The sequence below is a fragment of the Dendrobates tinctorius genome, unplaced genomic scaffold (assembly GCF_039654945.1).
Source record: "Dendrobates tinctorius isolate UK_male_01 unplaced genomic scaffold, ASM3965494v1 ptg000020l, whole genome shotgun sequence".
Taxonomy (NCBI): domain Eukaryota; kingdom Metazoa; phylum Chordata; class Amphibia; order Anura; family Dendrobatidae; genus Dendrobates; species Dendrobates tinctorius.
The window spans coordinates 38184879-38202082 of NW_027361688.1; the positions used below are offsets into that span (position 1 = coordinate 38184879).

The 17204-nt window shown below is 45.4% G+C and overlaps 1 protein-coding gene across 1 annotated transcript; it reads left to right on the forward strand.

Annotated features, from left to right (window-relative positions):
* Positions 1–49: 49 nt before the first annotated feature.
* MRNIP (MRN complex interacting protein) lies at positions 50–15722 on the forward strand. Its single transcript, XM_073568011.1, has 7 exons — positions 50–204; positions 278–337; positions 1599–1687; positions 9318–9390; positions 10488–10612; positions 14539–14623; positions 15154–15722. The coding sequence occupies exons 1-7, from the start codon at positions 148–150 to the stop codon at positions 15610–15612; spliced, it is 948 nt and encodes a 315-aa protein (XP_073424112.1). The 5' UTR covers positions 50–147; the 3' UTR covers positions 15613–15722.
* Positions 15723–17204: the final 1482 nt, after the last annotated feature.

Here is a 17204-nt window from a genome sequence, read left to right on the forward strand (position 1 = left end):
CCACCAGAGGGCGCAGGGTAACCTGCTGGAAGTATAGCAGACAGTACCGAGTGCGTCCACAAGAGGGCGCAGTCTCCATATCAGGAAGTTCACAGACAATACCGAGCTCTTCCCGCGCAGTTTTCCAGCTGTGCGCCTGCGCCAAAGATGCAGGAGTTCCAGGTGCTCAGGTGTTACTCCTGTCACGTCTTCCAGGTGCAGCAGGTAGAGGTCACGTTCCTCAGTCATCGCTTATTTCTTTATCCCGACATTCTAATGAGACCTGTCATCTGTGCAGGTAAAAAAGAGCAAGAAATGGTCGTGTAAGCTGTGTGGGGAGAAGCAGACCGTGCTGAGGGTGAGTGCTGGTGGTCCACGCTGTGAGCCCCCCGTGTGGTAGTGGTATCCCTGTGACCCAGAGATCGCGGCCTTGTTGCTTCTAGCAGTCGATCTGACGTCTGCACGCGGAGACCGCCGTGGTTGCGGTGGGCAACAAGACCGCTGTAATATGAGGGGGGCGTATTTAAAAAGCCACAATTAGCTGCTTGTCCGTCTATATATAATGTGTATAACATGGACGCTTCTTTTCCTCCATTGGCATGCCTTGCTGTGTGAAGACTTGTTTTATTGCAGCATGAGTTGTAGATCTGAAACGCACCATTAGTTTTGCCATATAATGTGGAAAAGGAAAAAACTGAGTGGGAGTGTAAGGCTCCGTTCACCCGATCAGGAATCGCTGTGTCTTTATGCAGCGTCCTACCCGCAGCAGCCAGATGTGACCGCACAGTGGATGGGGTTTATAGAACCCCCATGTCCACGGTCCGTGCATTGACGCCTAAGGATCGCCTGTGGTGACGGACGTGCGGCGTGGCTTTCTAGACCGCAGCGTGCCAGTTTCCCTCACGGAGACGCAACAGATATTTCAGCTGTGCAATGTATTGGACGCGGTGACTGCGCCCGGCTCAGTGATCACACGTGGAGTCCCCTTCACTCAATAGACGGCAGCGATTGAGACGCGGAGAACATGCGCGGCTTCTCGCTGATCGTGGGCGCTGAGCCTTTCGCTATGTTCCCATGAGGAGCTTTTGATGAGTCTTGTAGATTTTTTTCATCTGTTGTTTCAATTCGGTTACTTGCTTTTTTTTTATGTCTCTGATGTGTCATTTTTTGAAATAAAGCTGCCTTGTTTTTGAGACTTTCTTGTACTCTGGTTTCACCAAGCTTTATTGATATACTTGGGTGCTGATTACATGCTTTATTGATGCGTTTCCGCCATACGTGCACAGGATGGCAGTATACATGCATTAGAAAACGAGGCATACCGATATATAAGGGTTCAACATGATTTAAAAAGGACACTCTTTTGGTATTCGTCCCCTGGACATGTATGATATTGGCGTCTAAATACTTCTTTGTGCGGTTCCAAGTGTAGGGCATAAAAGTAATGTGACCGTCACCTTTACAGTTATTTGGGCTCTTCTAATGCGTGGGTCGTTGTGGTCACAGTGCAGGATTGCAGGCGAGCTGCGGAAGAGCCGCGTGCTGCCTCGACTACAGTCAGCCCTTCCTGGGACCCCTTATACCTCGCACTCATTCTTTCCAAAATGTTAATTTTGCAGGTTTATGGTCAAGGTTCAGGGGCCGACTGCAGACACCATGTCCAGAAGCTGAACCTTCTACAGGGGCAGGCGGCTACTGGCGCTGATGGGTAAGTGAGATCTATATCTATCTCTGGTACAAAGTTCTCTTAAAGGGGTATTGCAGTAAGTATAGACATTATTCCTTAATCGTTGGATAGTGGGTAACTTCCTGACTGATATGTCAATCTCTGGCCCACAGGGTGAGTATATTTGGCCCATGACACTGGCCCCAACCCCCCCCCCCCCCGTCTGACATTGCACCTTCACCCAGAATTGAATTTTCATTGAAAGCGATGGAGTAGGGAGCGTCAGCTGAAGCTTCCTCTCCCATCATTGTTCTTCTGTGTCTGATGTCTCAAGTCAGTGGGGACGATGCCGTCACTGCAATGTGTCCGTTGTACCGAGCAGTGCAGAGGATCTGACCGCAGTAGCGGGGGCAACAGACTGAGGTGGGACCAGAGTGCTGTGGAGTAAAAATCATCACTACACCTGGAGATAAATTCCCAAAGGTCTATAATTTTCAAAATGGGGTCATTTGAGCACTTAGCAGCTCTGCATATGGAGTCTGCAAACTATTCTATGAGACTCTGTGCTCCAGGAATCGTATTGGGGTATTTCTGCATTCAGCAGAAATTGTGTGCCAAATTTTGGTGCCATTTTTACCCACTTGTGTGAAAATGTAAAATTTGGGGCTAAAACAACATTTTTGTGAGGAAAAATAAAACAATTCCACTTTCACAGTTCAAAGTTGTAAAATTGTGTTGAGCATCTTGTGGCTTCAAGGTACTCGCCACATGTTAAGATAAATTCCTTGAAGGGTCTAATTTCCAAAATGGGGTCACTTGTGGGAAGTTTCCACTGTTTAGGCACATCAGGGGCTCTCCAAACGTGACAGGACGCCTGCAGAGACCATTCCATTAAAGACTGTTCACAAATGTCATTCTTTCCTTTCCAAGCCCTACCAGGAACCTAAACGGTAGTTTTCCCCACAAATGGGGTATCGATGTACTCAGGAGAAATTGCACAACAAATTTTGGGGGCCATTTTCTCCTGGTACCCTTGTGAAAATAGAAAAATAGGACTAAAATGACTTTTTGTGGGAAAAATGTGTTTTTTTTCTCAGCTCAATGTTATGCAATTCTGTGAAGCACCTGGGTTTTCAAAAGTGCTCACCACACATCTAGATAAGCTCCTTTAGGGGTGTATTTTACAAAATCGGGTCAGTTGTGGGGGGGTTTCCACTGTTTAGGTATATCAGGGGCTCTCCAAACGTGACATGGTGTCCACTAATGATTCTACACAGTTTTGAGTTCCAAAACTCAAATGCCGCTCCTTCCATTCTGAGCCCAGCCGTGCAACCAACAGTAGTTTTCCCCCACATATGGGGTATCTATGTACTCACGAGATATTTCACAACCAATTGTACTGTGCAATCTCGCTTGTTGCCCTTGTGAAAATGCAAAATTTGGGGCTAAAGTTAAATTTTTGTTGGAAAAAAATTAAAATGTTACTTTTTCTATTAACTATTTTGTGTGACATAACTCTCTGGTTTAAGGGCATAAAATTAAAAGTTTGAAATGTGTGACACTTTCACCAAATTTCCGATATTTTCAGTCACAAAAAAACCTCAGAATTACTGGGATTGGTTCAAGTGTTCCAGAGTTAATGCACCGTAATGCGACTCTGGTCAGAATTGAAAAAATTGGCCTGGTCAGGAACGTACGGTCCTTGGTCTTTAAAGGGTTGTACGGGGTTAGAAGAACATAGCTTTTCCCTTCCCCATGACAGCACCGCAGACATGAGATGGTATCCGCCCCCAGGAAACCTGTAGCAGACATAAGAAGGGGGCGGCACTTCTCGCCTCAGTTTGGTTTCCTGTTTCCCGCAGGCGAATGCTGGGGGGGCAGAGTCTGTACCTCCGGAGGGATCCCCCTCTGTCAGCCGGTCAGGAGGCCGAGGTCCGCGGGGAGAGGATGGCAGCTGGGCGCGGTGGCGTGCGCCTGTCGGCCCAGCTTGGTGGGCTCTGTGAACGATGCCCTCCTCGTGAGACTCCCTGGCGGACGCTCCAGTGGGAGGCTGGTCTGGGGGAGGTGTGGCCACCACGATGCAGGCGACGGCTTCCGGGGTCGCACCGGAAGTGACGTCACACGCCAGGGGAGCGGTGTACTGGGCACTTCCGGGAGGGAGCGGTCCCAGAAGCGCGCACCGCACCTCCATAAAAAGGGAAGCAAGGCAGGTACCACCGGTCCCTGAGAGGCTGCACACAGGCTCCGGAGTTGTAGAGCTAGATCAGCAGCGGAGCGCAGATGGATCCTGAAGGCGAGATGCGCGCGCAGATGGATCCTGAAGGCGAGATGCGCGCGCAGATGGATCCTGAAGGCGAGATGCGCGCGCAGATGGATCCTGAAGGCGAGATGCGCGCGCAGATGGATCCTGAAGGCGAGATGCGCGCGCAGATGGATCCTGAAGGCGAGATGCGCGCGCAGATGGATCCTGAAGGCGAGATGCGCGCGCAGATGGATCCTGAAGGCGAGATGCGCGCGCAGATGGATCCTGAAGGCGAGATGCGCGCGCAGGAGGATCCTGAAGGCGAGATGCGCGCGCAGGAGGAAGAGCCACAGGCCACCGGGGTACCCAGAGGGCCGGGTGAGTGCCTTGGTAAGGCAACACATTATATTAACAACTGCCCTATGTATGTCTTCCTTAGGGAAAGGCCACGTCAAAACAAAAGAAGTGTGCATTATGCAAAAAGGCCCTAGCTAAAATTTATGAGAAGCGGCTCTGTCGCTCGTGCATTAAAAAAACAGTGGTCGAAGAGTCACCATCCCTGCTCCAGAGCATTAAAACTATGATGCGGAATCAAGTAAAGTCGACAGTCAAAGATGAATTGAAGGAGCAGACTACACTTAGCTCCGATGTAACACCTGCTTCACCCCCGCCCCCACCTCCTCCTCTTCCTCCCACAGAAATAACTACCGACATAGAGTCTGAGGAAGAGCAAGGAGAGAGAGGGCCCTCAGACTCGGACCTGGATTCCTCGGACGAGGAAAAGGGTCGTCCATATTTCCTATCTGAGGACATTGGGAAATTACTAAAACTTGTAAGGTCCACAATGGGACTGGAAACACCAAAAGAGCCAAAATCAATTCAAGATGCTATGTTTAGTAATCTTGAGGGGAAAAAACGAAGGGTTTTTCCCTTTCATGATAACCTGTTAAATTTAATCAAGAGGGAATCGAAAAAACCCAACAAAAAAATGTCCATACCGCAGGCGCTCAAACGTAAATACCCGTTTGATGAGGAGTTGTGTGATAAATGGGAAAAAGCTCCCAGACTAGATGCCGCCATTGCTAGTACATCCAGAGGAATAGCATTGCCATTTGAGGACATGGGCGCCTTAAAAGATCCCCTTGACAAGAAAGCAGACGCTTTTCTAAAATCTGCTTGGGAGGCATCGGCTTGGTCGTTTAAGCCGGGGGTGGCCGCCACTTGTACAGCACGTGCCATGGTCAAGTGGTTAGACGAATTAAGTGACCAAATTAAGAATAAATGCCCAAGGGAGACACTGCTGGAGGCAATACATTACTTACAGAAGGCAGCGGGATTCCTGGCTGACGCCGCAGTAGATTCCGTCCGAGGTGCCGCCCGTGCATGTGCCCTTTCAAATTCAGGCCGCAGAGCACTATGGTTAAAAAAAACTGGTCGGCAGACTTCCAGTCAAAGGTTAAACTCTGCGCCGTCCCTTGTGAGGGTCAATACTTGTTTGGGAAAGCATTGGATGAAATTTTAGAAAAAGCGTCAGATAAAAAACTGTTTCCACCCCCCTTCCCTAGGCATCGGTGGACTGAAGCTCGCTCGTCGTTTCGTGGAACAGGGAATAGAGGGAGCCGAGGGCGGCCAGACGATAGAGCCACGCGGGGAAGACCCTGGAGGGGAAAAGAGAGAGGATTCCTTTTTAGTAAAACCACCCCGAAACCCGATACTAAGCAATGACGCCAGGGCGGTCGGGGGAAGGCTTCGGTTCTTTGTCCATCAATGGGTAGCATTGCCCGCCTCAAAATGGGTAACTGACCTGTTAGCTGGGGGCCTACAACTAAGTTTTCTAAGCCTTCCACCTCAAAGAGTAAAAGTGACTCTGGTAGCCAAAAAGAATTAGGCCACGCTAGAAAAGGAGATTCAACTCCTCATACAAAAAGAGGTACTAATAAAAGTATTGTATCATCAAGAAGGGAAAGGGTTTTACAGCACTCTGTTCCTCACGCCAAAACCAGATGGGTCACTAAGAACCATATTCAATCTCAAAGCCCTGAACCAATACATCAGAACAGAGAAATTCAAAATGGAGACCTTGGGATCAGCAGTGAAGCTACTCGACCCGGGTTGCTACATGGCAGTAATAGATCTTACCGATGCCTATTGCCATGTGCCAATATGGGGAGAACACCAACAATATCTAAGATTGGTAGTAGAGATTGCTCAAGTCCCCACTCATCACCAGTGCCTACCCTTCGGGGTATCAGTAGCCCCTCGTATATTTACAAAAATCATTGGGGAAGTAGCGTCCTTTTATAAGAAGGGAGAATACCCTATTGGTACCCTATCTAGACGATTTCCTCGTCATAGCAAACGACAAGCAAAGGTCCTGGAAATATTGACCAGGTTAGGCTGGATGATCAATCTAAAAAAATCCAGATTAACTCCAGTTCAGTCACAAGATTTCCTTGAAATTCAATTGGACTTAAAACAGCAGTGCATTCTTCCAGAAAGGAAAATAGGGGCTATCCAACAAAAAATACAACTGATACAATCCGGTCAAGCCATATCAGTAAGAGAGGCAATGTCACTCCTGGGCACGTTAACAGCAACAATCCCAGCGGTCCGGTGGGCACAAGCCCATACGAGAGAACTACAGTGGCAGATCAGAGCAGGAGAGGGGTCCCTCCAATTTAAACCGGGAGATCATTCTCTCACCTTAAGTGCAGTAGTCATTAAAATGGTGGCTGAGCACCGAAAACTTAAACGGATCAGAGCCTTGGACTACTCAAAACTCGGTGGTACTGACCACGGACGCAAGTCCGAGTGGCTGGGGGGCACACATAGTGAAACGAACCCTACAGGGCCAGTGGGAACCCGGAATCAGGGATGCATCCTCAAATCTAAAAGAACTAGCGGCTGTGAGGCGAGCCCTTCCCCTAGTAAAGCGAGAAGTGCAAGGGAGACATGTCGCCATATTATCCGACAACAACACGGTCATAGCATACATAAACAGACAAGGGGGCACAAGGTCTGCAACCCTTATGGCAGAAGCCAGGGAATTATTCGCATGGGCGGAAAACAATCTTCTATCCTTATCGGGTACACATTTAAAGGGACCAGACAATTATCTGGCCGATTATTTAAGCTGGCGTGTACCACACCAGGGAGAATGGTCCCTAAATCCAAAAATCTTTGGGGAAATCTGCGCTGCCTGGGGCACACCAGAGGTAGACCTATTTGCTACCAGGGAAAATCGAAAAGTGGACAGGTTCTACTTCCTAAATCCAGGAGAACGACCAGAGGGGGTGGATTCGCTACTACACCAGTGGAAATTTCGTCTGGCCTATGCGTCCCCCCCCCCCCCCCCCCGTTTCCATTGATTACTGTAGTCTTGAAAAAGATCCGACAGGACAAAGCTTGAATAATCCTGGTTGCCCCATCTGGCCGAAGAGGGCATGGTTCACATGGCTCAAATGCATATCTATCTCGGACCCATGGATCTTCCCAGATACCCCGAATCTGCTATACCAGAGCCCAGTAGAAAATCCCCGGGTTCACGGGCTGCACCTCACTGCGTGGAACTTGAGAGGGGACTCCTTCTAGCAAAAGGGTTCTCAGTCCCGTTAATAACCACCCTGCTCGCTAGCAGAAATGAGGTAACTTCACGTAAATACCAAAAAATTTGGGAAAAATTCTTACAGTTCACGGACCGACAATGGACTGGGACAGCCCAAAAAATACCAAATAAAAGAGGTCCTAGAGTTCCTCCAGAAAGGGCTGGAAAAAGGACTGTCCACAAGCACCTTAAAGGTGCAGGTATCGGCCCTGGGGGCGTTGTTTGATCAAAAACTGGCTGATCACCCATGGATCTATAGATTCATTCGGGCCTCCTTTACATCCAGACCCACAAAATTACCATCTAATGTAGCTCCCTGGGATCTAAATTTAGTATTAATGGCACTGACAGCGTCTCCATTTGAACCTATTGCTTCCATCTCCATAAAGGAGCTAACGCTAAAAACAGTACTCCTGGTGGCCCTAACCTCAGCTCGTCGTGTCTGCAAGCTGAAGGCAATATCTGTAAATCCACCATATACCACCTTTTTGGGTGATAGAATGATCATAAAAACGGATCCGGCCTTCCTACTGAAGGTAAATTCCACAGGGAGCAGGAGATAATTTTGCCCTTGTTTTGTCCAAACCCCAAATCCCAGGGAGAAAAAGCTTTCCATTGTCTAGATGTCAGACGTTGCCTGCTTCAATATATAGAAGCCTCAAAATCATGGTGACAGTCATCAGCCCTTTTTGTCTCCTTTCAGGGGACAAACGGGTAAGAAAGTTTCAAAGTCAACGATTGCACGATTGCTACGTATGAGTATTGCATTGGCTTACTCTTCCTCAGGTCTGACTCCCCCACTGGGTGTAACAGCTCACTCTACGAGCCATAGCCACGTCCTGGGCTGAAAGGGCAAATGCTTCGGTTGAGCAGATCTGTAAAGCAGCAGTGTGGTCCTCGCCATCCATTTCTGGCACTATAGACTAGACCTAGGGCCCTCAGATCTGGCCTTTGGGAGAAAGGTGTTGTCTGCTGTTGTCCCACCCTAGGAGTCTATTCTATCTTTCCTCTCATGTCTGCGGTGCTGTCATGGGGAAGGGAAAAAATGATAATTACTTACCGGTAATATGATTTTCCAGAGCCATGACAGCACCGCATTACTCCCGCCCTATCTTGGTGATGGGTGTGTGGTGCACTAGAAAATGTAAGGTTGTATCTGAATGTGTGTGTGTGTGTGTGTGTGTGTGTATATTAGTAACACTGTTATATAACATGTATGTAAACTAATAAGGCGGTTACCTTTGCATACTCTGAAACAAACTGAGGAGAGAGGTGCCGCCCCCTTCTTATGTCTCTGCTACAGGTTTCCTGGGGGCGTATACCATCTCTCATGTCTGCGGTGCTGTCATGGCTCTGGAAAATCAAATTACCGGTAAGTAATTATCACTTTTCTAACAGAAACAGCGTCACTCCTGACCATCAGTTATTTGTTGCAACTTTGAAGTGAAAGGAGCTGAGCTGCAATACCACGCACAGCCAATGGTCAGTGGTGGTGCTGTTTCTGAAGAAAGCTGCCATGTTTTTCTAATCCAGCCCAACATCTCCGAGTGAATGAGGCGGCCGCAGTTCCCTGCACAGCTGAATGTCCTGGGAGCATCGCTATGGGGTCACAGATTTCCCCAGCCCCCCAATAATTAAGTGATGGTGTAACTGTCAGTCTAGTAGAAGGGTCCAATCAAGGGATCATTCTCAGCGGTTTCCATGTTTTTACATTCGCTGTAATAGAGATCTTATTTGTGCTAAATATAAAATGTGTTGTGATGAGGAGGGTGATGAGATTGATGATATTGATGACGCTTGGGCTCCTTTTTTGTTATGTTTTGTAGAGGAATCTGTCCAAGTTCTGTCTCTGATGAAGACCCTGGTGGTGAATCACATCCGAGTCCTACGGCTTCACAGGTAGCTTAACCCCCTCATGACCGGGCTATTTTCCGTTTTTGCGCTATCGTTTTTTTTTTCTCCCCTTCTTCTAGAAGCCACGACATAACTGATTTTGGGGCTTTTCTCTTTGCAACGTTCATTGTGTAGTAAAAAGTGACCTTTTAGCCGGATTCTCCAGGTCAGTAAGAGTACAGCAATGCCAAACATCCCAAGAACTGGAAGAATGAAAACCTCTTGCCTGTGTCGCCATTTTCCGACACCTGTAATGCGTTCATTTCCACATTGATTGTTTTGTGAGGACTTTTTTTGTGTTGCTGATGTGACGTTTTTGTTGCCACTGCTTTGGGGTAACGACGTTTTGATCGCTTATTGCATCTTTCACCGTGCTGCTGGGTCCGAAAACGCGTGATCCTGCCACGTCAATGTTATCATGTTCTCTTTTATGGCGTTTACCAATGTGATTAATATTTTGATAGACTGGACTTTTATGTTTGTTTTGATTATTTTATTTTTTTTTGGGAGGGGGGATGTGATTAAAATTTTTATATTCTTGAAAAAATACATATTTTTTAACGTTGTTTTTTAGCACCCCTTTTTTTCTTAGGGGACGCAATCCTTCCATCATTTAATCACTTATTCTGTATACAGCTGTGCCACTATATATATCTGCAGGTTAATGGCCTTATCCTTAACTTTAACTCCTCATTTATACAATGTCATTTTCTGATAACACCTTCCCTTTAATAGTTACAGATACATTTGGGGGGTCTTGTTGGGGCAATACCTCTTGTAAGTCCCCTATTCAGGTCCCGCACTAGTCTTTGTCCTGACACGGCCACAGCTGACAAACACTTCCCTTGTCACGAGTCCTAGATGGTGGCATCACCGGGGCAGACATGTAAACATGGACTGATGGACTTTAGAGATACTTTTTATTATAGTTTGACACCCCCATTAAAGAGGCGCAGACAGCCGACACGTCCATTGCAGTGCTTGTATTTCATATGGACGAATTGTGAAGTTAACTAAAAGCAACCTGTCCTGAGAGCCGAGGGATCCTCTGTAGTTATAACTTTATATATAAATCATAATAAGTGGTGAATTATTCTACACAGGAAGCCGCCCTCATGAGCCGCTGGAATAAATATCTGGAAGAAAACCGTGACGAGGAGCAGGGTCATATTAATACTGAACGCGAGCACTACTACCCTCATCAGGATTGTCCACCGACGACTGTCAGGTTGTGTCTTCTCTGCCTTTTCATAGATATATCTTTAAAAAAAAAATATATGCAATGACTTCAAATATGGTAACTATCATCACTGACCGGTGGTGTAATCCTCCCGATTATAACATGATTTATTTCAAAACTAAAGTAAAAAAAAAAAACTCACAAAGTGTTTTTCCAAATTATGTACCACAGAGTTTCCAAACATTTACTGAATTTAGACATCTGGTTAATCAAGATAAAATGCTGTGTCTTCACACTTATCATTTCTACCTGTTGTCTGTTCCATGCGCACGACAGCAGGAGAAATTTATTGACAATCGGTGTTGCTTCATAACTGGACCGGTTGACTTCACAGACATGTAATCAACTTGGTGTTACATTGTGTTGTTTAATTGTTCCCTTTATTTTTTGAGCAGTGTACATGCCAACATAGAACCCCTTCTTAGATAGCACCTTCAAAATTCTTGCATCCATTGAACTTATGAGTTTTTGGATAGTTTCTTCTTGAATTTCTTCAAGCAGACATTCACAGCAAACCTTTTTGCCACAGCTCGCATTGATGTGCCATCCTGGATGAGCTGCACTACATGAGCCACTTGTGTGGGTTGTAGAGTCCGTCTCATGCTACCACGAGTGTGAAAGCACAACCAACATTCAAAAGTGACCAAAACACCAGCCAGAAAGCATTGGTACTGAGATGTGGTCCCCACCTGCAGAACCACTCCTTTATTGAGGGTGTCTTGATAATTGCCAATAATTTCCATCTGTTGTCTATTCTATTTGCACAACAGCGTGTGAAATTGTCAATCAGTGTTGCATCCTAAATGGACAGTTTCATTTCACAGAAGTTTGAATGACTTGGAGTTATATTCTGTTGTTTAACCCCTTAAGGACCGGGGTTATTTTCGTTTTTGCGTTTTTGTTTTTCGCTCCCTTTCTTCCCAGAGGCATAGCTTTTTTATTTTTCCGTCAATATGGCCATGTGAGGGCTTATTTTTTGCAGGACGAGTTGTACCTTTGATCAACACCATTGATTTTACCATGTCGTGTACTACAAAACGGGAAAAAAATTCCAAGTGCGGTGAAATTGCAACAAAAGTGCAATCCCACACTTGTTTGTTGCTTGGATTTTTTGCTAGGTTCACTAAATGCTAAAACTGACCCACCATTATGATTCGCCAGGTCATTACGAGTTCATAGACCAAACATGTCTAGGTTCTTTTTTATCTAAGTGGTGAAAAAAAAAATCCAAAGTTTGCTAAAAAAAACCCCACCATTTTCCGAGAACCGTAGCGCCTCCATTTTTCGTGATCTGGGGTCGAGTGAGGGCTTATTTTTTGCGTGCCGAACTGACATTTTTAATGATACCACTTTTATGCAGACACGTTCTTTTGATCGCCCGTTATTGCATTTTAATGCATTGTCACAGAGATCAAAAAAAAGTAACTCTGGGGTTTTGATTTTTTTTTCTTGCTACGCCGTTTAGCGATCAGGTTAATGCTTTTTTTTATTGATCGGGCGATTCTGAACACGGCAATACCTAATATGTGTATGTGGGATTTTTTTTTTTTTTTTTTATTTTGAATAGGGCGAAAGTGGAGAAGTGGGCAGCAACTAACAGAATGGTTTTTAACAGGGAGAAATGCAAAGTACTACATCTGGGCAATAAAAATGAAAAAAGCATATACAGAATGGGAGGAATAGGGCTAAGTGACAGCACATGTGAACAAGACTTGGGTATACTAATAGATCACAGACTGAATATGAGTCAACAGTGTGATGCAGCAGCAAAAAAGGCAAGTGCAATTCTAGGATGTATTAACAGAAGCATACAGTCTAGATCACGTGAAGTCATTATTTCCCTCTACTCCTCTTTGGTCAGACCTCATCTGGAATATTGTGTCCAGTTTTGGGCGCCACATTTTAAAAAAGACATCAACAAACTGGAGCAAGTTCAGAAAAGAGCGACCAGAATGGTGACCGGTCTGCAAACCCTGTCTTATGAGGAAAGGTTGCAGGATTTGGGAATGTTTAGTTTGCAAAAGAGAAGACTGAGAGGAGACTTAATAGCTGTCTACAAATATCTAAAGGGCTGTCACATTGTAGAAGGATCAACTTTATTCTCATTTGCACAAGGAAAGACTAGAAGCAATGGGATGAAACTGAATGGGAGGAGACACAGATTAGATATTAGAAAAAACTTTTTGACAGTGATCAATGAGTGGAACAAGCTGCCACGAGAAGTGGTGAGTTCTCCTTCAATGGAAGTCTTCAAAAAGAGGCTAGACAGACATCTGACTGGGATGATTTAGTGAATCCTGCTTTGAGCAGGGGGTTGGACCAGATGACCCAGGAGGTCCCTTCCAACTCTATGATTCTATGAAAGGGGGGGGTGATTTGAACTTTTTTATTTTTTTCATATTTTTTTAAAATACTTTTTTTCTAATTTTGTCATGCTTCAGTAGCCTTCATGGGAGGCTAGAAGCATGCCATACTTTATCGGCTCTGCTACATATAGGCGATGAGCTGATCGCCTATGTGTAGCAGAATTACTGCATAGCTATGAGCGCTGACCACCGGGTGGCGCTCATAGCAAAGCGGCATCAACAATCATAGAGGTCTCCAAGAGACCTCTGGTTGTTATGCCAATGCATCACTGACCCCCGATCACATGACTGGGGTCAGCGATGACCTCATTTCCGGCCCGTCAGATTCCACCTGCGCCTATTGCGGGCACATGTCAGCTGTTCAAAACAGCTGACATGTCCCGGCTTTGATACGGGCTCAGCGCCGAAGCCCTTATCAAAGCAGGGGAGAAGTCCAATGATGGACTGTGTCCGTCATTGGACATTAAGGGGTTAAGGCTAGTTTCACATTTGCGGACGGAGTAGCTGCGGTGGGCAGCGGACTTCCTCCGGTCAGCTCCACCCCCTGCCGTGCCTCCTCCAGTCAGCTCTGCCTACGGCCGCATACTTCTGCATGCGGCCTGCGTACCCTATATTTAGCATTGGGTACGCAGGCCGTGCCGCTGTATGCAGTTGCCTCCACATGCGTCGTTTTGACGGTGCGGCGACCTGCGCCGAACGCAGCATGTTGGAATTTATATTCGCCGCATCATCGAAACAAAGCATGCGGAGGCATCCGCATATATCCACACGACCTGCGTACCCAATGCTAAAGGTAGGTACACAGACAGCATGCAGAAATAGGCGGAACTGATCGGAGTAGGCGGAGCTTCACGGAGGAAGTCTGCAGCTCCTCCGTCCGCAAATTTGAAACTAGCCTAAGTGTTCCCTTTATTTTTTTGAGCAGTGTACTTTGCCAAGGTCATTTTTACACCTTCAGGGAACCTAAAGGGGCCTACCTGCTCACTCCCCATGATTCTGCCCTAAAACATGACTCTGCCACCTCTTTGCTGATGTCGCAGCGGTGTTGGGACTTGATAGCCTTCTACCAACCATCAAGTAGCCCATCCATCTAAACCTTCCAAGGTTCCACGGCACTCATCAGTAACACAAGACTGTTTTAAAGTTAGTATTAGTATGCTTAGTCCAATTAATCTGATTCTCAGAAACCTTCCTCATTATGCCTTTATCTGCATGAACCTGTGCACTGTATCAGCCTCAAATCTGTTCACATTACTATGCTCACACTTTAGAAATTTCACGAAAACTTATGCTTTCATTCCTTGTCCAAGACATTGCACTATTTGATGCTTTTCGGCAAAAGATTCTTTTTCTTTCCCATTACTGTTTGAAACCTGTGGCCTTCTTATTAATGTGGAATGTCCTTCTTAAGTAGTTTTCCTTTAATTGGGCTCACCTGGCAAATTAATTCATGGGTTTGTGAGATGGATTTCAGTGATCCAAAGAGCCCTGAGACATGTTTGTTAGAAAGTGTGTGTAATTCTGTTTTTTTATAATCTTCTATTTTAGGAAACGTTTGCATTCACCAGACCCTGAAGGAGATTTCTACAAGGAGAATAAGAAAGAAAGCATTTCAAAGAAGAAAATCTACCAGGTGGGTGCTAAAAGCTTAAATAAAACGGAAAATCCGGTCCAAGTGGTCTCCCGATATTTGGTAGATTGATGGAAGATCACGTTGGTGAAGTTTTGATCTTAGGCCAATCCTGAAGATCTTATGTCGGGCAGCAAAATTGTACGCCTCATTTTTACCGCCGTCTATCATGTCTGTGGTCTCCAGCTTTCTATGGGCCCATAATACAACTGAAATTTTTAGTTGGGGACTGGAGCATTTTTACATGGAACCTGAGAAGGCCTAGAATAAAAAATTGTAGCATAATATACCGTAGGTAGTTTTATAGAGTTATTCTTCCGTGGACTGATTACTTTCAGACACCGTACCGTCACTTTATAGCACCTGTGGGTCTGGTGGACCAGTATAAACGATGTGTCAGCATGTACTTGTGCCCTTAGTCCCTAATGATGAAATTATATTGTAAAACTGTACTACAATAAGCTTTTTGTTTTATTGTGCTACATGTGGAATTTTACTTGGCAATGTTAATTTGTATTTATTTTCATTTTAAGAGTGAGAACCCATTAGGAACAAATCAGTTTTCCTGTAGAACATCAGAAGACATGGGATGCCTGACATGGCAAGACAGACCTGTATCGCATACATTGCCTCTGCCCAACAGCTCTGGAACATTTCTTCTGATGAACACATCAGAGGGATGTTCTAAACACTCCACCTGCAGTACTGCCAGCATCCTGAAGAGGGAGCCCAAAATGGACATGGTTTTTAATCCAGTTGACCGAAGTAAGAGGAACGGGCCAGATGGCTTCAAAACCAACAGGCAAGATGTTTTGCAGAATAATGAGCCTACTGCAGCACACAGGTCATCTGCACAGGTCTCTCCTCTAGGATGGAGTCTGCGCGGGGCAGATCTGCAGGCAGGCGTCAGCCTTAAAGCCAGTTGTCTACAGAGATCCAGTATCCTATCTAATCTGTTTCAGACTGATGAAGATTTTGATGCCGACTATTAAGATGGATGTAAAATGCATTTTTTGTGTACAGTAATATATACATTAGTTCAGCACTATAAAGGTGCACAGATTGAGTGTTCGAGCAGTTAATAAAATGTTTTAACAATGTACAGGTTATTAAAGGGGTTCTTCATGATGAACAGAGAATTGGCCAATGGGGGAGGAAACATTAAAATTATGAAAGAAACCTTGCTCACCTGTTTAGGCCACGCCACAAGCAAACTGAATCTAAACTAATTAGTTTTGGAATTTCTGAAATTTTGTGGATTGAGGCTGAGAATCTTAGCTTTTTTAGCCTTTCACATTTATTTTTTGGTGGGTCTGGAGAGAGCGGAGCACAGCAAGGCCCATTTGATTTGCAGCAATTAAATGATTGGGGCAGGACCACTTATGGGACCATTGGCTAATGAGGTAGGCATAGTCACATTGATCTCCGTTTAAGCAGCATCTGCCTTCTTGAGAGGTGAGTGGCATTTTTTTTGCAGCAGCATGTGGGGGCATAATCTATGGAGCATCTTATGGGGTCATAACCTTTATGGAGCAGCATATGGGGTATATTCTATGGAGCATCTTATGGGGCCATTATTAACCTTTGTGCAGCATTATATGGGGCCATCATGAACTCTATGGAGCATTATATGGGGCTCCTGATTCAATATGGATATTCAAAAACATTTAACTACTGATGTCTCAATTTTATTGGTATCTATTTTTATTTTTGAAATTTACCAGTAGCTGCTGCATTTTCTACCCTAGGCTTATACGTGAGTCCATAAGTTTTCCCAGTTTTTTGTGGAAAAATTAGGGGGGGTCGGCTTATACACTAGTATATACGGTACTTGCAGCGCCCATGTTCAGTTTTTGGGTAGTCATAACCTGACCATTCTTCAGGCACCATCTGCTTAGAAACTGCTGAATAGTTTGTAAAACTAATCGAATAGACTCTTTAGGACCAAAGATGCTGGCATGTCATCATGCGTCTTCCTCTGGCAAAACCCGGTGTGTTCGTTGGTGTCCTGCACATGCCCTTAAGGAGCCCAAACACATTAAATCAGTGGTGTAGTTGCTGTTCATCTAAACAAATCTGGCCGACCATGTACTATGGGGAGTGTTTTGCTATGGAGGCCCCTCGCGCACGCAGCAGAACATGAGTATGTATATGGTGGCTTGTGCTGACTGGCTGATGGCTTTAATCGTCCAGGATGGGATGCACTACCATAGTTCTGGCCCATAGAGCAGGTTTGTATGTTTTATTTGACTTGGAGTTGCTGTGCAGCGGCCACTAGCTGGATACAGTGCTGTTCAGCTACACAATGGTTTATACTTGACCTCTGCTGGATCGGTGAAGAGCTGGACCCCACCAATCTGATATTGATCCTCAATATGGCAATGTAACAGCCCATAAATGAGTATTACTGAATTATTCTGGTCACAAAGCAGACTACTGAGCAAAAACTAAAATCTGTTTAGTGAATCTACAACTCCCAGCGTGCCGTTATCACATAATGACTCAGGCTCACACGGACAGTCACGAGTTGCTTAGTAGTAAAGGTTTATTTGGAGGATTTCATTACATATTTAGAGGATTACAG

Coding starts and splice junctions, on each gene's coding strand:
- MRNIP (XM_073568011.1), top strand. CDS start 148: ATGCAGGAGTTCCAGGTGCTCAGGTGTTACTCCTGTCACGTCTTCCAG. Junction 338..1,598: donor AGAAGCAGACCGTGCTGAGG/GTGAGTGCTGGT, acceptor TTAATTTTGCAG/GTTTATGGTCAAGGTTCAGG. Junction 9,391..10,487: donor CGAGTCCTACGGCTTCACAG/GTAGCTTAACCC, acceptor TATTCTACACAG/GAAGCCGCCCTCATGAGCCG.